The 24,840-nt window shown below is 36.6% G+C and overlaps 1 protein-coding gene across 4 annotated transcripts in view; it reads left to right on the top strand.

Moving 5' to 3' along the window:
* LOC125933671 (phospholipid-transporting ATPase IB-like) overlaps window positions 1–24,840 on the top strand; it is a 222,555-nt gene that overhangs the window by 164,044 nt on the left and 33,671 nt on the right. For all 4 annotated transcript variants that reach the window (XM_049646742.1, XM_049646740.1, XM_049646743.1 and 1 more), the window contains 3 exons: window positions 17,278–17,339; window positions 20,197–20,253; window positions 22,639–22,746. In XM_049646742.1, coding sequence (XP_049502699.1) covers window positions 17,278–17,339; window positions 20,197–20,253; window positions 22,639–22,746 — 227 coding nt within the window. The remainder of the gene's footprint in view (window positions 1–17,277; window positions 17,340–20,196; window positions 20,254–22,638; window positions 22,747–24,840) is intronic.

Below are 24,840 nucleotides of genomic sequence, written 5' to 3'. Positions count from 1 at the left end.
GAAATTTATGTCTATTTTCTTATTTCACTTCCCAAACTTCATGCTACAATTTGGACTATACCACAAGTTTAATACGCTTTATTATTAGACCAAGTCTCCTTTTCCTGATACACGATTTTCCAAATAACATTATGTATGAAGTTTTTCTACAGACTAACGTGGGTCCAATACATCTAAATGTAGGAGATATATTTATTTTTTTTTTTTTATTTTTTTTTCAACGTTTTTTATTTATTTTTGGGACAGAGAGAGACAGAGCACGAACGGGGGAGGGGCAGAGAGAGAGGGAGACACAGAATCGGAAACAGACTCCAGGCTCCGAGCCATCAGCCCAGAGCCTGACGCGGGGCTCGAACTCACGGACCGCGAGATCGTGACCTGGCTGAAGTCGGACGCTTAACCGACTGCGCCACCCAGGCGCCCCAAATATATTTATGAAGTGTGCTATTGTGTAATGGGTTCACAGCCATAAAGTAAGGTGTGAAATATAATTATTTTTCTTTAACCAGATTTAATTTTCATTGGGTGTTACTAGAAATATATCCTTTATCTTGGACATATTTTTTAAACATTGAGTTTGAGTTGTATGTGTTATTTGTTGGTATTTAAAAGAAAGGATCTGCCATTAATATAGCTAAAGGCCTTCACTGTAAAAACAATGGACAAAAGTTTCAAATGGTAACAAATTATAGCAAAATCACAAGTTTACAAAAAGTTCCTTTAGGATGGAGTTGTGAGGAGCTCCTTGGACCTGCCTCCCACCCAGATAAGCAAAACTGGTCAAAATTATGAAAACGTGACTCTGCACCTTCTCTGGATAGTGTCCTAAAGACAAACGAAGAAACATTTATTCAAGCAAACCTACTACTCAGTAAGAACATTGAGAGTCTATGGCATTGTAGCCATGACCTACTCCTTCCCTATCTTAATCACAACCTAGCTTGATGGAAGCTCCACTACAGCCAAGTGTGGCCAAGAGGGTAGGAATACTAGTATTCTCAATGATCACTCAATGTTACAATATCTCACAGGAGAGCCAGGCCACCGGCATTTCTTATCCCCTGCCCCTAACTTTGAGTTGAAGAGGCCAAATTCCTGATGAGTGTGGCCAAGAGGTTAGAGCTCTCCTTTTCCAATCAACCTATGTCCATAGGACAAAGTCTCTACAACAGGCACAATAGGCTAAGAATACCGGATCCATGATCACTCTCACCACAGCTTGCTTGTAGGGAAGAGAATCTCCAAGAGATTGCTGGGAAGGCAAGCCAAGAAGACCAGTGACGACAACCTCACTACCACCAAAGGTAGTGGCAATAAGGTTTTACCTATGGTAATGGGTGGTACATAAGAAAAGACAGCCCCAAAACTCTTTCCAAAGGAAGTGACTGTTTGAAACATACTGGGGGAAGAGTTCAAGTCTAGGGATGTTCTCAAAGATAATAATTCTTCTTAATTGAGACCAACAAGCTAAACCATAGGCCTGGTTCAGAAAGAACCAGGTACAGAAACAGATAAAAATAGCCCTCCTGAGGTGAGAACAAACCTCAAAGACCTGTCTCAAAATTATCCCAGCCTGAATTTAATCAGATCAGACTGCTGTACAATTAATGCCCTAGAACACTGTCAAAAACAATAGAATATCCTGTGGGTAATTAGTGGAGCCTAACAACTGGTGTCATACCAAGTGAGTCAGGTAGCTTAATGGAAAAATCAGGGAAAAGGAGTGTCAATACAGACCAGATAAAGCCAAGGTGACTGTGTGCCTGCTCAGGGCTGCACCTTCCAAGGAGCAATACCAAGGTTTCATACTACAGGGGAAATAGACTTCAACTAAAATAGCCAGCCAAATCACAGAACAAATAAACATCAAAACAAATATAAGCCTTGAAGACAGGGGAGGGAAACTAGTATCCAGAGTAGCTACAGTGTATTATGTAAGATGTCTAGTTTTCAGCAACACCAAAAAGTACAAGACATGCAAAGAGACAGGGCAGCATGACCCATATACCCAGTAACAAGTAGGCAACAGAAACTTCCTGTGAGAGGGCCTACATGTCAGAGTTACAAAGAGTTCAAATTAGCCAATACAAACATGTTGAAAGAACCATAAGAAATCCTTAAAGGTATGAGGGTATGAAGGCACATCAAACAGAATATCAAAAAAGAGACAGAAATTATAAAAAAGAACCAAATGAAACTTCTGGAGCTGAAAAGTTTTAATAACCAAAATGAAAAATTCATTAGAGGGGCCCAACAGTAAATGTGAACTGGAAGAAGAAAGAATTATGAAACTTGATGCTACATTAATGGAAAGTATGCAATTTGAAAACCAGAGAGAAAAACAGAATGAAGGAAAATGAACACAGACTCAGAAATATGAGAAGCCTTTAAACACACCAATATAGGCAAATGGGGTATAAGAACCAGAGGAGAAAAGGAATGAAGTAGTAAAACTCTTCAAGGAAATGATAGCTAAAGAGCTTCAAATTAGCTGAACAACATTAATTTGTACATCCACGGGGCTCAGTGAACTTTCAGTGAGATAAATGCAAAGAGATCCATACCCAGACACATGTAGCAAAAATGTTGGAAGCCAAAAACAACAGGAAAATATTGAAAGCAGAGAAATAAAAGTGGCTCATGGACAAGGGAGCTCCAGTTAAGACGTACAGATGACTTCTCATCACACACACACAAAAATGGAGGTCAGAAGGCAGTGCTGAAAGAAAAAAAACCTGTCAACCAAGAATCTTATGCCCAACAAAATAATTTTTCAAAAATGAAGGCAAAACAGAGACATTCTCATATAAACAGAAAAATGACAGGATTTGTTACTGTAATACATGCTTTTCAAGAAATACTAAAGGAGGTTCTTCAGATTAAAAATAAGTAAACCCAGTTCACAAAGAGCATTGATAAAGGAAATTATGTAATCATATAAGACAGTGTAAATGCATTATCCCGTCTTGTCTTTTCATAAATGATTTTAAAATAAATTTCATAAAATAGTATAGATGCAAAATCTTTATCAAAATATCAACATACTAAATCTAGAAATATATATAAGGGTACACACAAAAACACCAAATGGGATTTATCTCAGGAATGCAAGGTTGGTTTAACACACAAAAATAATGTCATTCATCATAAAAATAAAGGACAAAAATTACATGATTGTCTCAATAAATTCAGAAAAAGCATTTGACATAAGTCAATACATCTTCATGATAAAAACATTCACTAAAGTAGGAATAGAATTGATCTTTCTGAATCTGATAAAAGACGTCTACAAAACTCCCACAGTTAACATGTTTAATGGTGAAAGACTGAATGCTTTCCCCTAAAATCAAGAATGAGGGGCACCTGGGTGGCTTGGTGGGTTAAGCGTCTGACTCTTTTTTTTTTTTTTTTTTTTAATTTTTTTTTTAACGTTTTTATTTTTGAGACAGAGAGAGACAGAGCATGAACGGGGGAGGGGCAGAGAGAGAGGGAGACACAGAATCTGAAACAGGCTCCAGACTCCGAGCTGTCAGCACAGAGCCCGACGCGGGGCTCGAACTCACGGACCGCGAGATCATGACCTGAGCCGAAGTCGGCTGCTTAACCGACTGAGCCACCCAGGCGCCCCAAGCGTCTGACTCTTGATTTCAGCTCAGGTCACGATCTCAGTTTGTGAGATTGAGCCCAGCATCACGCTCCACGCTGAGAATACAGAGCATACTTCATATTCTTTCTCTCCCACTCTCTCTGCCCCTCCCCCGCTCATTCTCCCTCTCCCTCTCGCACGCATGCTCTCTCTCTCTCTCGCTCTGAAAAATAAATAACTATGCTTAAAAAAAGAGGAAAAAATATCATTTACAGTACTTCTATTCATCATTGTTCTGGTAATACTAGGCAGTATAGTTGGGCAAGAAAATGCAATAAAAATCATCCAGTGTAGAAAGGAAAGAGTAAAATGATCTCTATTTGTATATGACATGACTTTATATATACATATATATATATATATATATATATATATATATGTATATATAAAATTAAATACTATTAAAATTAAAATACTATTAAAGATAAATTAAGGTTTAGGGTACAAGATTAACACACAAAGATTCAATTTTATTTCTAGACAACAGCAATAAGAAAACAGAAAGTGACACTAAGAAAACAATTCTATTTACCATTGCATAAAAATGAAGAAAATACTTAGAAATAAATTTAACAAAAGTTCAAAATTTATACCTTGAAAATTATACAACATTGTTGAAAGAAATTAAAGAAGACTTAAATGGACATAAAGTCATCCAACATTTGTGGATTGAAAGATGTAATACTGTTTAGCTCACAACACCTCCCAAATCAATAAATGAATTCAATAAAGTGGCAGGATACAAAATTAATATAAAGAAATCTGTTGCATTTCTTTTTACTTTTTCTTTTTTTGGGGGGGGGGACAGGAAGAAGAAGGGAAGAGGGAGAGGGAGAGAAAATCTTAAGCAGGCTCCATGCACAATATGGAGCCCAATGCAGGGCTTGATCTCATGACCATGAGATCATGACCCGAGCCAAAGTCTAGAATTGGTCACTTAACCAACTCAGCCACCTAGGTGCCCTGTGGAAGTCTATTGCATTTCTATATCCTGCTAATGAAATAGAAATTTAAGAAAAAAAAACCATTTAAAATTACACAAAAAAGAATAAAATACCTAGAAATAAATTTAATCAAGATGTAAAAGACTTTATACTCCAAAAACTATAAGACACTGGTGAAAGAAACTGAATTGACACAAACAAATGGAAAGATATATCATGCTTGTGGTCGGAAAAATTAATATTGTTAAAATGTCCATAATACCCAAAACAATTTAAAGATTCAGTGTGATTCCTATCAAAATACCAATAGCATTTTTCACACAACTAGAACAAATAGTCCTATAACTTGTACGGAACCACAAAAAATCCTGAAGAGCCACAGCACTTTTGAAAAAGAACAAATCTGGAGGTATGTATTACAATTCCAGATTCAAGATACACCACACAGCTACAGTAATCAAAACAATATGGCACTGACATTAAAACTGACACATGAATCAACAGAATAGAGACTCCAGAAATAAACCCAAGCCTATACAGTCAATCTACAACAAAGGAGGCAAGAATATACAATGGGGAAAGACAGTCTCTTCAATAATTGGTGTTGGCCATTCACAAAAATAAACTCAAAATGGATAAAGGACCTGAATGTGAGACAGGAAACCATCAAAACCTTAGAGGAGAAAGCAGGAAAAGACCTCTCTGACCTCAGCCATAGCAATCTCCTACTCGACACATCCCCAAAGGCAAGGGAATTAAAAGCAAAAGTGAATTACTGGGACCTTATGAAGATAAAAAGCTTCTGCACAGCAAAGGAAACAACCAACAAAACTAAAAGGCAACCAACGGAATGGGAAAAGATATTTGCAAATGACATATCGGACAAAGGGCTAGTATCCAAAATCTATAAAGAGCTCACCAAACTCCACACCCGAAAAACAAATAACCCAGTGAAGAAATGGGCAGAAAACATGAATAGACACTTCTCTAAAGAAGACATCTGGATGGCCAACAGGCACATGAAAAGATGTTCAACGTCGCTCCTTATCAGGGAAATACAAATCAAAACCACACTCAGATATCACCTCACACCAGTCAGAGTGGCCAAAATGAAGAAATCAGGAGACTATAGATGCTGGAGAGGATGTGGAGAAACGGGAACCCTCTTGCACTGTTGGTGGGAATGCAAATTGGTGCAGCCGCTCTGGAAAGCAGTGTGGAGGTTCCTCAGAAAATTAAAAATAGACCTACCCTATGACCCAGAAATAGCACTGCTAGGAATTTACCCAAGGGATACAGGAGTACTGATGCATAGGGGCACTTGTACCCCAATGTTTATAGCAGCACTCTCAACAATAGCCCAATTATGGAAAGAGCCTAAATGTCCATCAACGGATGAATGGATAAAGAAATTGTGGTTTAGATACACAATGGAATACTACGTGGCAATGAGAAAGAATGAAATATGGCCCTTTGTAGCAACGTGGATGGAACTGGAGAGTGTGATGGTAAGTGAAATAAGCCATACAGAGAAAGACAGACACCATATGGTTTCACTCTTATGTGGATCCTGAGAAACTTAACAGAAACCCATGGGGGAGGGGAAGGAAAAAAAAAAAAAAGAGGTTAGAGTGGGAGAGAGCCAAAGCATAAGAGACTGTTAAAAACTGAGAACAAACTGAGGGTTGATGGGGGGTGGGAGGGAGGGGAGGGTGGGTGATGGGTATTGAGGAGGGCACCTTTTGGGATGAGCACTGGGTGTTGTATGGAAACCAATTTGACAATAAATTTCATAAAAAAAAATAAAAATAAAAACCATTAAAAATCAAAAAAAAATTGGTGTTGGGAATACTGGACAGCTACATTCAAAAGAATGAAACTAGACCTCTTTCTTACACCATACACAAAAATAAATTCAAAATGGATTAAAAATCTAAATGTGAGACTTGAAATTAAAAAATTTAAAAGAATATATAACAGTAATCCTTGGACATTAGGCTTAGCAACACACTTATCCACATGTCTCATCAGGCAAGGGAAACAAAAGAAAAAATAAATTAGTGGGACTACACCAAAACTAAAAGATTTTGCACAGCAAAAGCAACCATCAACAAAACAAGAGGCAACTTAGTAAATGGGAGAAGATATCTGCAAATGATACATTTGATAAGGAGTTAATATCCAAAATACAAAAAGAACTCAACATAAAAAAAAAGGCATCTGATTAAAAATGGGTAGAGGACCTGAATGTCTTCCCAAAGAAGACACCCAGATGGCCGACTGACACATAAAAAGATGCTCGACATGACTGATCATCAGGGAAATGCAAATCAAAACTACGGTGAGATATCACCTCACACCCATCAGAATAGCTAATACCAAAAAGATAAGAAATCAGTGTTGATGAGGATGTGGTGAAAAGGGAGCCCTCATGCACTGTCGATGGGAATGCAAACTGGGGCAGCCACTGTGGAAAACAGTATGGAGGTTCCTCAAAAATGAAACATATAAACACCATATGATCCAGCTATCCCACTAATGGATATTAACACAAAGAAAACAAAAACAGAATTTCAAAAAGATATACACACCCCTAGGATTATTCCAGCATTATTTACAATAGCCAAGATACAGAAGCGTCCCAAGTGTCCATCTATAGATGAATGGATAAACAAGATGTGGTATGTGTGTACACACACACATACACACACATACACACACATACATATACATACAATGGAATATTACTCAGCCATAAAAAAGAACAAGGTTTTTGTTTTGTTTTTTTTTTTTTTTTTTTTGCCACTTGTGACATCATGGGCAGACCTAGAGGTTATTATGCTAAGTGAAGTTAAGTCAGAGAAAGACAAATACCGTATGATTTCACTTACATGTGGAATCTAAAAAACAAAACAAATGAACAAAACAAATTGAATAAAACAATTGAACAAAATGCTAGACAAATACAGAGAATAAACTGTTGGTGACCAGATGGCAGGTAGGTGGGGAATGGGTGAAATAGATAAATGGAGATGAAAAATACAGCATAGAGAATGGAGTCAGTAATACTGTAATAACTTTTTATGGTGACAAATGGTGACTAACACTTACTGTGGTGAGCACCGAGTAATGAATAGAATTGTCTAATCAATATGTTGTACACCTGAAACTAATATAACATTGTATGTCAATTATACTTCAATAAAAAAGTATAAATACAACCCACGGAATAGAACAAAGCATTTACACATTATAACAAGGATTTCTATCTGGGATGTATGAGGAACACTTACAACTCAACAGTAAAAAGACAAAAAGACCCAATTTTTAAAACATGCCAAAGATTTGAATAGACCTTTCTCCCCAGAGGATATTCAAATAACTAATACATGAAAAGATGGTCAACATCATTAATCATTAAACAAATGCAAATTAAAACCACAATGAGGTAATACTTCATGTCCATTAGGGTGGCTATCATCAAAATGACAGACAGCAATGACTGTTGGCAAAGATGTAGAGACTGGAACCCTCATGCACTGCTGGCAGGAATGTAACATGGTGTAGCCCCTTTGGGAAACGGTCTGGCATTTCCTGTAATGGTTAAGCATTGAGTTACCGTATTATTCAGCAATTACGCTGTTAGGTATATGCCCAAGAGAAATGAAAGTCTATGCCACAGAAAAATTTGTACACATAGCAGCTTTATTCGTAATAACCCAAATGTTCATTAATCAATGAATGGATATATGACGGGTATGTGCTATATACATACAATGAATGGAATAGTGTTTATTAACAAAAAGGAATGGAGTATCGATCATGCTACAACAGTGATGAATCTTGAAAACATTACACTAAGTGAAAGAAGCTAGTCACAAGACCACATATTATATGAGTCTATTTACATGAAATGTTCAGAACAGGCAAATCATATAAAGACTGAAAGCAGATTAGTGTTTGCCTAAGGCTGGGGGATGGATGGGGCAGTAATAGCCAAGAGGTCTGGGGTTTCTTCTGTGAGGGAAGGAAAGTGTTCTCAAGCTGATGATGCGGATAGTTGCCTGGTTCTGTTAATATACTAAAAGCCAGTGAGCTGCACACTTTGAATGTGTGGATGTATGGTATGTAAATTATGTGTCAATAAATCTGGTAAAGACTTATTGTATACAATAAATAGACTATATTTGGGGGATCTTAGCTCATCCTCAAAATAGAGAAAGGAATTTGAACCACTGTGGTAATAATGAATGCAAATCCAGAACAAGAAATACTATGGTTTTATTAAATTTGTATCTTACGGAATTTCTGTTGTTAAATGTCAAGTATTAAATACAGTAATTCTTGGGGCGCCTGGGTGGTTCAGTCGGTTAAGCATCCGACTTCGGCTTGGGTCATTATTTCAGGGTTTGTGAGTTCGAGCCCCACACTGGGCTCTGGGCTGACAGCTCAGAGCCTGGAACCTGCTTCGGATTCTGTGTCTCTCACTCTCTCTGCTCCTCCCCTGCTCACACTCTGTCTCTCTTTCTCTCAAAAGTAAAATAAAATTTGCTTTTAAAACAATTTTTAAAAATACAGTAATTCTTTTTAAAACATTCATTTTTAAGCATTCTTCTCTAAGATTCACTAAAATTTTCAATCTCATAACATGTAAAATGTCCCCCAGCATGTGCACACGTGCACCCACACACACACACACACACACACACACACACACACAACACCCTTACATTCTCTACAAGAAATAAACAATTATGATTATTTGTGCTTACTGGGTGGGACAGAGGAGTAACTAAGATAAAATAATCTTTGCAAATTTCCTTACAAATTAATGGGACTGAATTACTTAACTGCCCACAACACCACACAAATAGGTATAATACATGTTCAAATTTAAAGGCGTTCCGTAACTAACAGGCAAGCAAACCACGTAATCACAAACTCTCACTCACCATCGGGGAGTTCTGTGAAATGACAACCAGTGTTTCCAGGTTCCTACTTTGTAAATTCAGCCTAAATGTGTCATACTAAATGTAACTGACCAAACTTACATTATCTACATAGTGTTATGTTTTAACTTGTATCACATGACATCTATTAATGCAGGACTTTGAAAGTAAGTAGAGAGAGAGAGAGGATCATCATCCCTACCATTTTCTAGTATATGTAGCAGTTCCCAAACTTGTCTGTACGTCAGAATCAGTGAGAGATTTTTTTAAAAATTCCAGAAGCCCAAACCACCCCCAAACGACCTGAATCACAATCTCTGTGGTTCGGCCACAGGCATCAGTGGTTTGTGAAGCTCACCAGAAGATTCCGAAGTACAGACAAGTTTGGGAATTACTGCTCTAGTACAAGTGTAAAGAAATAAAGAAATAGGCAAGGAATGATTTTACATATATGTAAAAACGTTTGCACTGTTTTTAATGCTTTAATATGCTTTGCATTCTATGGTATTAACTGTATTTCTGGTGATTTATAGCTAATGAAAATCTTATATTCCAAAAGGTCATTAAAAATTTAGAATTTGGGATGCATTCTCCCCTTAATTTACTTCCAATGGTGTCACTGACTTGCTCAGATACCACTATTTTCACCCTCTCAGAGTTCACAGAGGTCGAGGTGGTCAGGTGCAAGGTGCAGTTGGGTACCTCCAGCAGCTGTGGTTTATAGGCTCTCAAGGCAGGAAGGCAGGAGTGGTGGCGGGTGCAAGTATGAAGACCTGAGCACGAGAGCCTCACAGAAAAGCCTCGGAAAGGTTCTGTTACCATAGAAGCGAATCCTATAGGGAGGCCATTTGCAATTTGGATACATATAAATCAGGGACTACATGTATGATGTACATACAGATTCTGCATGTTTGACTGTTTCCTATCAAATAATCTTAAATTAGAAATCCAATGTGCATAAGTTCACCCCATTTTATCATGTCTCACTTACTGTTTACAACATCACTAAAATATTATACACTAGCTCTTTGTGATTTTATTTTGTATTTTTCTGATGACTAATGATATAGAGCATCTCCTCATGTGATTGTTTGCCATTTGTATACCTCCTCTGAGGGAGGTTTTTTTTCCAAGTACTTTACCCATTTTTTAATTGAATTGTTGTAGTTGTCCCACAGAGTTGCTAGTGTTCTTTCTGGATAAGAGTTCTTTGTCACGTATACACTGTAATTTTTATACCTTAATCTATGGCTTGATTAATTTTCTTAATATTGTTAAAGTGAGAAGTTTTAAATTTAGGTCCAATTTATCAAACATTTTTATGGTCTGTGTTTTGTTTTCATCCTAAGAAACCTTTGCTCACTGCAAGATTACAAACACTTAATACTGTTTTCTTTTAGAAGTTTGTTTTTCAGTTTTCTGATCTTAATTTTTGTTTATGGATTGATGTAAGAGTTGAGATTTATCTTTTGCCTATTGATGGCCAGTTTTTCCAGTACCTTTTGTTGAAAAGATTGTGCTTTTCCCATGGAATTATGTTGGCATCTTTGAAGCTGTATGAATGGATCTGTATCTGGAATCTCTATGTTTCACTGACATAAATCTATTCTTAGACCATATTGTCTTGATAATTATACTTCATATTTAAATCCTGACCCAGGTAATATAACTTCTCTGAAAAAATTTTGGCTATTCTAAGTCCTTTGAGTTTCAATAAAAATTGTTAAAATCAGTTGAAATTCTAATTAAAAATACTGAGATTTGGATTTCAATTTAGTCTATAGATTACCTTCAGGAGAAATGACATCTTAATATTATCAAGTTTTCAAGTTCATGAACATAGTATATCTCTCCAATGATTTAAGTTGTCTTTAATTTCTCCTAGGAATTTGTTGTAGTTTTTAATGTACAGTCTTTGCACAACTTTTGTTAAACTTATCCATCACTATGCCAGTTTTGGATGCTACTGTAAGTGGTATTTTTATATCTTATTTTCCAACTTTTCATTGTTACCATATAGAAATACATTTTATTTCTCACAATAACTTGCACCCTGTGATCTTGCTAAATTCACTAATTTTCCTAGTAACTGTTTTTTTGCCGTTTTAGTATTTTCTATATATACCACATTGTGAATAAAGAGAGGTTTATTTCTTCTTTTCTTTCCTTTCTTCTTGCACTAATGCACAGTCTATGACCTTCAAAACAATTTTAAACAGAAGTGGTAGGTGTGGACATGTTTTGTTTTTTCCCTAATATTAAGAAGAAAAATTCCTTTTACCATTAGTTATGATATTAGCTTTTCCATAGATGTCCATTAGCATGTTGAGGAAGTTTCTTTTAATTTCTAGTTTGCTGAAGCTGTTTATTGTGAACAGATTTTGGATTTGATCAAATTATTTTTAAATGCATCTCTTAAGGTGATTATTTTCAGATTTGATTTGTTTATATTTGCTAAGGATTTTGTACTTAAGTTTATGAGAGATATTTGTCTGACTTAACCCATAATATTCTTGGTCTGGATTTTGAATCAGGGTAGTGCTTGCTTCTTGATTTGGGCAGTGTTTCCCTTGTCTCTATTTTCTGAAAAAGTTTAAGATTAGTATTATTTCTTCCATAAATATTTGATAGAATTTACTGATGAAGCCCCAGGAAAGTTTTTAATTATGAAGTTAATCTTATTATTAAATATAAGGATGGTCAGGGGTTTTTTTTTATTGAATCTATTTTGTTAATTTGTATCTTTCAAGGAATTTTAAATTTTCATCCAAGTTGTCACATTTATTGACATACATTTGTTTATAGTATTCCCTTATTATGTGTGATACCCATACTGATAACTACTGATAATTCTCTCTTTCATTACTGACATTGGTAATTTTGAATTCTCTTTTTTTGTGGTGATCAGTGCAGCTAGATAACTTTATTGACAGTTTCAAAAGACCAACTTTGGTCTCACTGATTTTATATACTGTTTGTCTTTTTCCCTATTGTATTAATTTCTACTCTTATTATTCCTTTCCCTTCTATTTAACTGAGATTTAATTTGCTCCTTTCCAACTTGTTGAAGTTGGAAGATTAGGTCATTGATTTTGTAGCCTCCTTTTCTAACATAAGCATCTAAAGATAATTTAAATTCTTTTTAAATTTAAAGGAAATGGATATTCTTTCAAATTTTGTTTCTCAAAATACTTTTGCCTTCAATTTTGAAAAAAATTTTCTGTGTACAGAATTCTAGATTGGAAGTTTATTTTCTTCAACACTTGAAAAATGTTTGCTGTCTTCTGATTTGCACTATTTCATTGGGAAGTCTGATATTTTTCCTATTTGTTCCTCTTCATGTATTATGTTTTCTATTTTTGTGTAGTCTATAGATTTTTCTCTTCATTGCTGATTTTCAGCAATTTGATACTGACATGCTTTGGTGTTGTTTTATTTGCATTTATCCTTCTGGAGATTGCTCTTGGGGTCTGCTGATTTATAGATTCCATCAAATATGGAAAAATTTGATCATTTCTTTTTATATATATTTTTCTCTCACTCTTTCCTTTTTTTCTGGGACTTCAAGCACACATCTGTTGGAACTCTTGATATTTCCCACATCTCTGTTCATTTATACCATCTTTGTTCTCTCTGTGGTTCATTTTTAGTTTCTTTTGCCTAAGTTCACTGGGTCTTTTACTTAGCCGCCTCTCTGAGGTTAACAATAATTCAGTGACATTTTCCTTTCATGTGTTAATACTCTTCATCTTTAGAAATATTACTTAGTTCTTCTTTACATCTTTCTCTCATTGCTTTCTTTCAAATGACTGAGTGTAACTGTAATAGCTATCTTAAAGATTTTTCTGCTAATTCACTGCAGTATCTGTTTTTTTCTATTGATTCTACGGCCAATTTTCTCCTGGCTGTGGTTCAAAGTTTTGCTTCTTCATAGACCGCAATTTTATAATGGGTGCTGGACATTGTGAATTTTATGCTGTTGAATGTTTTCTGTTGTATACATTTAAATACTTGGACTTTGGTTTTACAGGAAGTTACATTCCTTATGAATAGTTTGATCGTTCTAAGATTTGTTTTTCTTCTTCTTCAAGTGAGTCTAGAGTATCTTTTACTTAAGAAGTAATTTAGTTCCTATACAAGGGTTATCTCTTCTTGGGTGTCTACTGAATGCTTCATATATTGAATAAGGTCTCTTTACTTTGGCCCATGGAAATAAGAGTAATTTCTAGCTCTATATTAGATCTGGCAAGTTTTGACTCACAGTTCTGTGGTAACTTGGTTTCCCACAGTAACTGCTCGTTGGTGGCCTTGTGAAATTTCTCAGTACACATATACAGATTGGCATTCAGCCAAAGAATTTCTGGAGCTCATTCTCTGCATAGTTCCCTCATTTCCAGTGTTCATTTCTACAAATTCCAGCCACCTCTCTAAGGTCCAATCTCTGTCTCATTAACTTAGCCAAAGTGTTGACCCATCTTTGGGCTCTTCCTCCCTGCACAGACCAGAAATTGCCTCCAGGTATGGAAGCAAGGGCAGGAGTGGGTCTCTTTACCCGTCTCTCAGGGATCACAGTCCGGTGCTGCTTTTTACCCAATGTCTGAAGAAATTATTTCATATGTTTCATTCAATTCTCTTTCTTTCTTTGGAAAGAGAGCGCATACATAATCAGGGGAGGGGGCAGAGGGAGAAAGAGAGACAGAGACAGAGACACAGAGAAAGAGAGACAGAGAGAGACAGAGAGAGAATCCCAAGAAGGCTCTATGCTTACTGCAGAGCCCAAAGCAGGGCTCCATCTCGTGACTATGAGACCATGACCTGAGCCGAAATCAAGAGTTGGACGCTTAACCGAATGAGCCACCCAAGTGCCCCCCATCCAATTTTCTAATTGACTATAGCAAGAGGAAAAGTACTGTTACTTCTTCATGGGTGGCAGGTAGAGTCCTGGTCTTGCTAATTTTCTTGTCACTGATCTGTCATGTACTGAGAAAGGTGAGTGAAAGTCTTCTCCTACTAAAATATTTGTTTCCCTTTTAATTTCTCATAGTTTATGGTTTAGAAATGTTATTTGTTCTTCCAGTACTCCAAGTTGTTTCACATTCATTGCATTTTGTACCATTTGGCATTATAAAGTGCTTGTTTAATTCTCTTCACCCTCAATTTCTTAATTAATATTAATACCATGTTGTATGCTTTTAATTTGTATTTTCCTTTCCTGTAATTTGCTTTTCAAACTTTATGAATTACTTTTTTTTAAGGCCTGTTGCTTGTATACAGTATAGAACTGTTTTGTTCTTGAGATATAATCAGAGAGATGTTTTTTTTTTTCCAAAAAATAGGTTTTCTTTGCAATATCTCAGACTTCACATTTCCTGTTTTAATATATTTTTTCTACTCTTTAATTATGCGGTTGGATTTCTTTGTGAGTTCCTTGTGTACTGTCTTCTGGTATTCAGGAAGGTTTGGATTTTTGTTCTTATGCTTATTTTTATTATAAGTTTAATAGACATTGCTCTCTTTCTTTGGACAAATCCATTTGTTTCCAAGTATGAAAAAATTTTGTTTCCCATTCTTCCATTTCCCTTCCCTTTCCTCTAGCATCCCATTATCTTGCACATGGTAAACCTTTACACTTTATATAAACTTATAATTCCATTACTTGATTGTTAGCTTTGAATGTTCTTATTTGACTCCTAATTATAGTTGAGACAATCTGCAAACTTACTCAACTTCCCATCTCATTCACATATGCCCTCAGATATTGTATGAATTAACATCATTTCCACATTGTCTGGGCACCGAATAACCACAATCATATTGATTATTCTAACACTATGTTTGTTTTTGGTTTTGCTTTCTTCATTTTAATTCTACAATTAACGTACCAAATGCTCACAACAAGCCTTTTTTGCTCTGGCTTCTCCAATCATTTCTTTGTTAGCTGAGTAAAATAGGTTTTTTCCCAAAATTCCTTGGTGAGTATACATCATCTAATAAGTTTTGCTGGTCTTCTATTTATTTGCTTTCAAACCATTTTCAAACATATTTTATACATTACACAAATGTATAGTATAGTATATATAGTATAGTACAGTATAGTGGATAATAACCATATAAATCATGTAGAACAGACTATCCTGCCTTTTTCCCTACAGTCTCTTTTTATTGATGCTGTGCCTGCTACTTCTGTATTATTCCTCAAGAAACCAGCTTTTTCTTTCCCAGCTACTGGAAGAAGTTTCTTTTAAGGGGAGTATTTTTGCCGATATTTTCTGAGGTCTGCTGCCCTCAGCCAGCTTGATATTTGCTTCACCCTGGAGCCTTGACCATCACTTACCAAGCACAGCTTCTGTGCTCACCTTAGCTGCTTCGAAACTCTAATTAGCTTTCTGAGATTGTGGATTTTTTGTTTTTGTCTCATAGTTACCCCGACAAAGATTCTGTGGAGGTTTTCTCTATTTGCATCATTGATTTTGTACAGTATCCAGAAGGAAAAGAATCTCTGTTTCACATCACCATGTGCATAGTGGAAGTTTCCCTGGTGACCCAACAAAGCTTCCCTTTCTCTTTTCCCTTTGTGAATATGCAGTTGGACAACATAAGTCAATATGGCCTTTTTTTTTCCTTTTTTTCCAGTTTTCTCCCTGTTTCTAGGCAGCTAAAAGATTGTTCTCATCTATACTGTCACCCCATTCCCAATAAAACTCACCAAGCTAGGTCTATACACAATCCAGACTCATTGTCACTTCCCTAGGTGACCCCACATATTTACCTCTAGGTTCTGTCAATGAGATGCCCTAATATTCCACTGCAGATAATTTTAAGAAAGGGTATGAGCCTTGTGTATTTTTAGTGAGTTATTAATCAGGAGAAAATGGAATGAGTGAGCTTCTGAATTGGTATTAAGATCAGGGATTTGCACCCCAATATTTCCATATCAACCAGGACCAGAAGCACCAGTATATGTTCGAGAATTTTAAAAAGGGAAAATAAGGGGCACCTGAGCGACTCAGTCGGTTAAGCGTCCGACTTCGGCTCAGGTAATGATGATCTCGCGGTTCCTGGGTTGGAGCCCCGCGCCGGGCTCTGTGCTGACAGCTCAGAGCCTGGAGCCTGCTTCTGCTTCTGTGTCTCCCCCTCTCTGCCCCTCCTCCACTCATGCTCTGTCTCTGTCTCTCTCTCAAAAATAAACATTAAAAAAAAAATAAAAAGTGAAAATAAGTGAAAAAAAATCATCCTAATCTTGAGATAGTTTTGACTCTTTATACAGAATGAAATTCATAAGTTATAGCAGATTTAGCAATAATTGAAGAGACTATGAAATTCCATTGTAAATTTAAGTTACCTGTTAGGTTTATTATTTTAGTAATCCTGGAAAAGGAATAGTGTCAGAGGTGTTATTTCAAAATCCTGAAAATCCTCATCTTGTTTTCCAGCGTCACTCATTGGATTGGACTTTCGGTTTCCCAGATGGCTTATTTGCATGTGAAACTAGGTTTAATAATCACATTCATGTGCTTCTTGCAATTTACTGATTCGTTTGTTGCTTAATATATCTTTGGAGTGAGAAATGGGAAAGTGTCACAACGACAGGTGAAGCGAGCATCGTTGTCACTTTAGAAATATGACCAATAATTGAGAAACATTTTTGGTGGCCAATATGGGTACCTTTGGTAAAAATAAATTCAAATCTGTATTTAAAACTCTATAAAAATAAATAAATGACTTTTTCATTTTTCAGATATGGTCTTACAAGGGGGTTACACTACAGACTATTTGTTTCTTGGAAATTTCATTTATACGGTAAGATTACCCATATGATTCAATCGCTTTTTCTAGTTTTTAATTGAAAAGTTCAAGCATTATAAGAATTCCATAAGTTTTAAATCTCCCTCATGCTCCCATACTTTTTCCAAGGAGGAACAGTGGTTGCATATGCATGTGTGTTGTGTGTGTGTATATATACACACACATATGTAATTTGTAGGAATGTGAAATACATGTACCTAATGTATATTATCCTCTTCTTTTGTACAAGTAGGGAGATGCTATTTTATATCTTGTTTTTTCACTACACAGCATACCTGGGTGATGGTACTTAACTAGTCTCCTATTAGTGGAAAGATTGTTCTGGGTCCTTTGCCATTATCAACAGTGTTGCAGAGTCTATTCTTTATGCCCACGGGTAGGTAGATCTGTAGGATAAATTTCTAGAAGGGTAACTGGCTGGATCAGAGAGTACTGTGAATCTCGGAAATTATTACTAAAGTATCCCCCAAATAGGTTGTACACAGTTAGTCATGAGAATATCAGTTTCCCTAAGCCCCCACTGGCGGTAGTCTTACCACACTTTTTGATCGAGTAGGTAAAATGGTATTCTATTGCAGTTTTTGCTTTGAGGATAGCGTATGTGCATGAAGTAAAAAAAAAACCCTTTCATTTCTTTTGTACGTGTGTGTATAAAAGTTTGTTGAATTACTTTACCAATTGTCCTATAGGGTTGTTGGTCTTTTTATTAGTAGTAGTAGATATTTATGTGTTAAGGATGTTAATTTTCCCCCCATATTTGTTACATAAATGTATTTCCAGTTTTGCATATTATTTTTCATGCCATTTTTGTCATGCATGTATTCTGCATGTTGGTTTTATGTAGTTAAATTTATTGATATTTTTATTTATGGCTTCTGAGTTTTGTGTCTTATTCACAATGTTGTATGTTATTCTTTTGGTCTGCAAGTGGAAACATATTCCTCTGCATGTTTGGTTTTTTTTTTTTCACTTAACAACACGTTGGAAGAACAAAACCACAAACCATGTTCTTCCTCATGTTTTCTTCTACGTAAGAAGCAATTTATTGGCATATTGCCTCTTTTCACTTTAGCTGGTTGTCGTTATTACTTCATGATAATGGGCGTGGCTTTTAACTCTGTGTTATATCTTCCTAAACATCAAATGAGGTTAGGTAGTATTTTCTTATTTATTTGGACATACGCATATAGTAAATTTCCTTCTTTTCAGACCTCCTCACACATAGACATGCATGCATCCAAACATAAATGATATTCCTCTTAAGATGCCCGAGTAAATTGATATAAAGGAATCTCAACCTCCTAAGACAAAAAATGAATATACACAGTAAAACCAGCAACAACAAACTATGGCAAAATGAGTTCAGCACAGCAACCAAAGAAGTAGAGGGGACGGCACCAATGCTAAAAACCTCAAAATGAGAGGTCAGGGGAGAAATGGGAGAGTTGGCGGGGGCAGCATGGTGACATCATGCTGTTCCCAGTGCCAGTGAGTTGGAGGAAGCACTAAGCCAAAACACAGCAGCTGGAGGAATGGAGTAAACCTCCAGGGAGGTAGAGTCTGCCTTGATGCTCTCAGGGAATTAAAGGCGGCCAGTGGAACTAAAGCCCAGCGCAAACCGTGTGGCGGGCAAGGGAGGTTCAGGATAATGGCAAAGACGAACTTGGACTGGTAGGCAGGGGCCAGTGCCTTGCCACCCTTAAGGTTTTGGAGAAGCTTAGATGGGACGCCGCAGGCTAGCTGCAACGCTGAGTCTAGAGCGAGAAGAGTGGACATAAAGTCTGCTTCAAAAGCAGGACTTTAAACACCGAGTGTATCACACGTCTATTGCTGCACAGGAACCCACACTGTGACAAAATCATACTTAATGGAACACTGAAAGCTTTTTTTTTTTTTTTTTTGATATTAAGAATAGATGAAAAGTAAGAAAGTTGCTTGGTTTTCCCACCTTTCTTCGCCATCGTGGAGGAGTAAGACAAGGGGAGGAGCACAAGACGTTGAAAGGGGAAAAGCTAGTTTTCAACCATAGATGACACAAGTGTGCACACAGAAAACACAAAAAAATTCTACAGATAAAATATTACAGTTACTAAGAGAGGCTGGCAGCTTGCTGGATATTGGCCAATATTTAAAAAATTAGAAATCCTATTTCAATATACCAACAATAAATATTTGGAAAATAAAAAATTTACATACTATTTTACCATTGTATCAAAAATAGGAAAAACATGAATAAATCTAACAAATGACATCCATGACTTCTGAGGAAAATTATAAGACTTGATTGGAAACATTAAGAACGTCTAAATGGAGAAATGTACCATGCTCATTAATTGGAATACTCAATACTATAAAGGAAGTCAGCTGTCCTCACATTGATTTATAGATTTACTGTAATCTCAATCAAAAGCCCCAGATGCCTGATGAGCTATTTCTAAAGTATGTATATGTCCAAATGCAAAAGGCCAAGAATAAGCCAAAATGCTTTTTACGGCGATTTCAATCTCCCTCGTTCAACTGTGCTTTTTATCGATGGCACTTGGATTTCTAATCAGAAAGAAATCTTCCATTCCATTTATAAAGAATGTAAATAGAAGCTCATGATAGAAGCATGGCTTTTGTCATATTTTGAAGGCCTTCTAAATATGAAGCACTTACTGAGAGGCAATACATTCTCTCCTTAATTAAAAGCTAGTAAAGCAATTAGCAACTATGGCACCAGAGTTCACTGGACATGGAGAAGGGGGGTCAGGGGTAGGGGGAGTCAGGGAGGGAGTGGGGTGATGTGGACCCTAATGGAAATTTTAATACATTCTCCCAATCTATTTCCCCTTTCCATCTCTTTGCACAGTATGTAGTTGTTACTGTTTGTCTGAAAGCTGGTTTAGAGACACTATCTTGGAATAAAGTGAGTATTCTTCAGGGTAGTTCTTCAGTCCAGTATAGTTGTTTGCATGTTGATTTACTTTTTAAACTTTAGAAAATAAGCATCTTGTTCTGTTCTTCATATTTTACCTTCTTTTGTTTTGCATATTGAAATGATGATTTAAGCTGATGATGGCATGTTAATCATCTAATGTTTTTAAAAATTCATTTCCCTGCCTTATATCTTACATAGATTCAATTTATCATGATATTAACTGAGATCCTTAATTATTATTATCCAGTACAGAACTATAATAGAAAATTTAGCGAATACAGAAAAGGAAAGAAATAAAAATTGCTTATACGTTTCAATGTCAATGACACGGACATTTTGGTTTCTATTTTTCAGTCTTTGTTTTATTTATTTATTTTTCATAAAAATAGAATTCTAATGTACCTAATAGTTTATGATTTGCTTTTTTTCACTAGACACTAGATCTTTAACATTTTTCCATATCTTTAACATTTATACCTCATTTAATGACTGTATAATATTTTATCACTTGGATACTTATTATTTATATTTTTAGAATAATTGTTTTTTAACTTCTGTTACAGTAAATGATATATAATCAGTATTGTTATGAACACAGATGTCCTTGTGTATTTACAGACACGAGTAATAATTTCCCTAGGATATTATTAAAAGTGGAACTTCTGATACGTAGAATGTTTTATAAACTGATCAGTAATTTAAGTGAATCTATATGTAGGTACATATACACCTATAAATCAGTTGTTTTCCAAGTTGCACTCCAAAGTTTATGACAGAAAATGAATTTTAACCGGTCTGTCACTTTTGGAGAGCTAAGGTTATGTAGCATATCATGAGTTTCTGCTCCAGTGTAATCAACACAGTTCTCACTGCTCCTGTCCCCAACTGAACATCAACATAAAGGTGGGACTGAAGTGTGTCGAACAAAAATTATTTTATTAGCAATTCATAAGGCACACCACTTGTAAATGTGGTATTATACTGCATTAAGGTAACATAAACAAGCAGTTATTTTCTATTCCTCCTTTTAATTGTTATTAAGTTCCCTGCAGTATGAATGCTTCTTAGATCCACGATGACCTTACACTATCCACATACGGTGAATCTCATTTACGAATACGGCATCATTTCAAGGCCAAAGCAGGCTGAACAAAACACAGAGGTCTCTTCTGGCCTACAGGCTACCAGGCTCCTGCCCTCCAGCTCACATGTTGGCTAGGAAGGAGCCTGGGGATCAGGGCAGCAAAGAAAAGGGACTGGTTCTCCCGTTTGGTCAGAGGCTGCTCTGCCCTGTGTGGAGAGTCCAGGAGGGAGCTTGTGCTTCTTCACTGGGGAAGAAGATTCTGCAAGCCACTATTTAGGTACAGAGAAGGAGCCAGGGCAGAGATAACAGGATATATCTTAGAGCAGCAATGGTGGCTTACTGCTGTCCCCCAGGGGATGGTCCCGACAGAAACCCACCTGGGATCCAAGCCACGCAGGATGCCTCACATTGCAGCTCATGCTTATGCCAACTCTAAGGGAATGGTTACATGAAAATGCACTCAAGTGTTAGAAGAGTTTAAAGCTCACACTCTTGAGCGGATTCTCTTCTCCACCATCTCCTACGTGACCACAAGAGAGAAATCCTTTGAGTAAGAGATGATTTCCAAACAGTGTAAAAAACTGCCTTTGAAAGTGACTCATAAACAAGTAACAATAAATACTCTAATAAACAGCAGACTGGGGTTTTTCCCTCCATATTTTTGTTGTTCAGATAGGATGAAGCAATGAGCAGTACCTACTAGGATGACAGCACTTGAACCCTTAAGAGATTATCTCATCTAGCAAATCACTGATTTATGCACAGATGATAACTCTGAGGTACCCAGTACGACCAGGTTTAGAGCACAGGTCTCCTACTCGTTGTCATGACGATTCCTCTGCGAACACAAATCATACAAGGCAACAGATCAGATCAACAGAAGGACCTGCCTTCTTATCATTTACCATTAAGAATTTGGCAGTTTCTAGCCCCAGGCGCAGACAGTGATCCTTCACCCAAGATTACCTTGATCTGACTGACATAGGGACTTGATATGCACAGAAAACCCTCCAGTTTCATTCAGTCTAAGAATCACAACTTCTGCCATTTTCCCAGAATTATTCATGCAGGACATATACGATAAGGTCAGATTTTTACCCCTCTCGATTTCTGTTCAAACTTTATTCTGAGAAGGATGTTAGAAAGGAAAGCTCAAGTGTCAAGAAATCAAAAGAGTGTCATTTTCTTCACGTGAGAACATATGGCCTGGACAGTTGATAGAGTTAAATAATTTCTTCCTTTTAAATGGAAAAGGCTGAAGGGTTTCTGTAATATTTTTCTTTCTGCAGTTTAATCATCTGGCAATTTGGGGAAGCATAATTATATGGCTGGTGTTTTTTGCAATTTACTCTTTCTTATGGCCCACCATTCCTGTTGCTCCTGAAATGACAGGACAGGTTAGTTCTAGTAACTGTCAGTGGTGAGTATGCTTTACATTCCTCATGAAAACTTATGTTTGTTAATAATAACAGTCTGTGGGGCGCCTGGGTGGCTCGGTCGGTTAAGCGTCCGACTTCGGCTCAGGTCACGATCTCACGGTCCGTGAGTTCGAGCCCCGCGTCGGGCTCTGTGCTGACAGCTCAGAGCCTGGAGCCTGTTTCAGATTCTGTGTCTCCCTCTCTCTGTGACCCTCCCCTGTTCATGCTCTGTCTCTCTCTGTCTCAAAAATAAATAAACGTTAAAAAAATATATTTTTTTTAAATAATAACAGTCTGCTACCTACTTTCAAAGTAATCTGGAAAGAAAAGATGAAATCAATACAATTAGAAATAGCTGGTGACCCAACTAAATTCTGGTTGAAGTTTTAGTTATAATATTGTTTTATCGAAATTGCATTATTTCAAACTTCAAAATTACTTAGCTATGGTTTCCAAAATTGTTATCTTTTGTACCTGATAAAAGCTATAATCACAATCATCTAAAATAGCTAATATTGTAGTTATATTTTTCATGTTAATGTGCTATATGCTTAAATTATTAGGTACTTGTTATAAGGTATGTATGGCAACTAAGAAACCATTTTTATTTGAAATGTTTTACCAGAATGGACATTCCTTGGACCTCCAGAAGCTCCAGCTTCTAAATATTAGAAACTTTTATTTCACTTATGTTAAACCTCAGAGGTGATATAATTTTTAGACTTTTACAATTGTTTACATATTTATAAATTCTACTTTGTCTATACCTATTATGGGGAATAGGCCTATGATGCTTACAAAATGGATCACAGAATTATGATTTTAAGACTAGAGGTAGCCTTGGTCCAAAGTTATTCACTTGCCAAATGGAGAAACACAGGTCCAGAGTTGTCCGGTTCAATCCCAGTGGTCTGTCTACCACACGGTCATCCTTCACACTCCTGTCTTTCTCTGTGGAAATGGGAGATGACCCTTGTACCCCTGGATCATGGCAGCCCACTTCCCAGGAAATAAGAATTTTAAGAGACTTCTTGTTTTAGCCATGACCAAGTGGCCAGGATTGGATGAACCTGACAAAAACAACTCTGAAAACTAAACAAGAATTGTTTGGAGACACTGGCTAGAAACAAACAGAGATAATACTCGGAATGATTCTTGAAAAAAAGGAAAGCCTTTTCCATCCTTTCCTTCTTTACCCTGGCTCCTTCCCTATAAGCATTTCTCAGCTTGTAGTGCAAGAAAAGAAGCCCAAAGTGAATGCAGTGATCTTACTGGGAAGATAACTGGATCACTCCCAGTGATCTTACTGGGAGTGATTCTACTGGGAGGTAGAATTCAGAGTCCTAGGCTGCTGAAATGCCTGGACTTGAGGGACAAAACCCTCAAGAAGAGGCAGCCATAGAGAAGTGAGAAGCCCAGTATCAGGGAAAGACTTTGATAGGGTCCAGGGTTGTTTGAAGTTTTGTTTTCCCTTGAGGCCATGGTAGTTATTATTTCCATGGTGTAGGTAGTACTTTCTTCTAATTTGAGGCATTTACATCTAGGCCATGGCTTTTCTGGGATCTCGGGAAGACCCCAAATGTTTACCAAGGGCATTCCCATTTGGCAAGGCTTAAACTACAATCTCTGTCTCCCCAGCACTGGGTGGGTGCCACGTCTTTGCTTGGTTTTTCAACCTGCCATCTCTTTTCTGCTGGGTCTCACCCCGCACATTCGCTGTTGAAGAGTCAATCCAGGAGTTAAGGGCAACAGACACACTCCATTTATATGTCAAAGAGGAAACTAGCATTATGAACTCTGAAAATGAAAACATGACATATCAAAATTTATAGGATGTAGCTGATGCATTACTTAGAGGGAAATTTTTAGCACCATAATCATGTCTGTAAAAAAGAAGGTTCTCAAATATCAGCTCTAGCTTCCATGTTAAGAAACTAGAAAAAGGACAAATGAAACCCAAACTGAGAAGAAAGGAAATAATAAAGATAAAATGACCAAATTATGGTCAAAATATTCAAATAGATACTTCACCGAAGAATACATATGAATAACAAAGGAAAAGAAAAGATGCTT

The sequence above is a fragment of the Panthera uncia genome, assembly GCF_023721935.1.
Source record: "Panthera uncia isolate 11264 chromosome A1 unlocalized genomic scaffold, Puncia_PCG_1.0 HiC_scaffold_16, whole genome shotgun sequence".
Classification (NCBI taxonomy): domain Eukaryota; kingdom Metazoa; phylum Chordata; class Mammalia; order Carnivora; family Felidae; genus Panthera; species Panthera uncia.
This window is presented reverse-complemented; position numbering and strand designations above follow the sequence as displayed.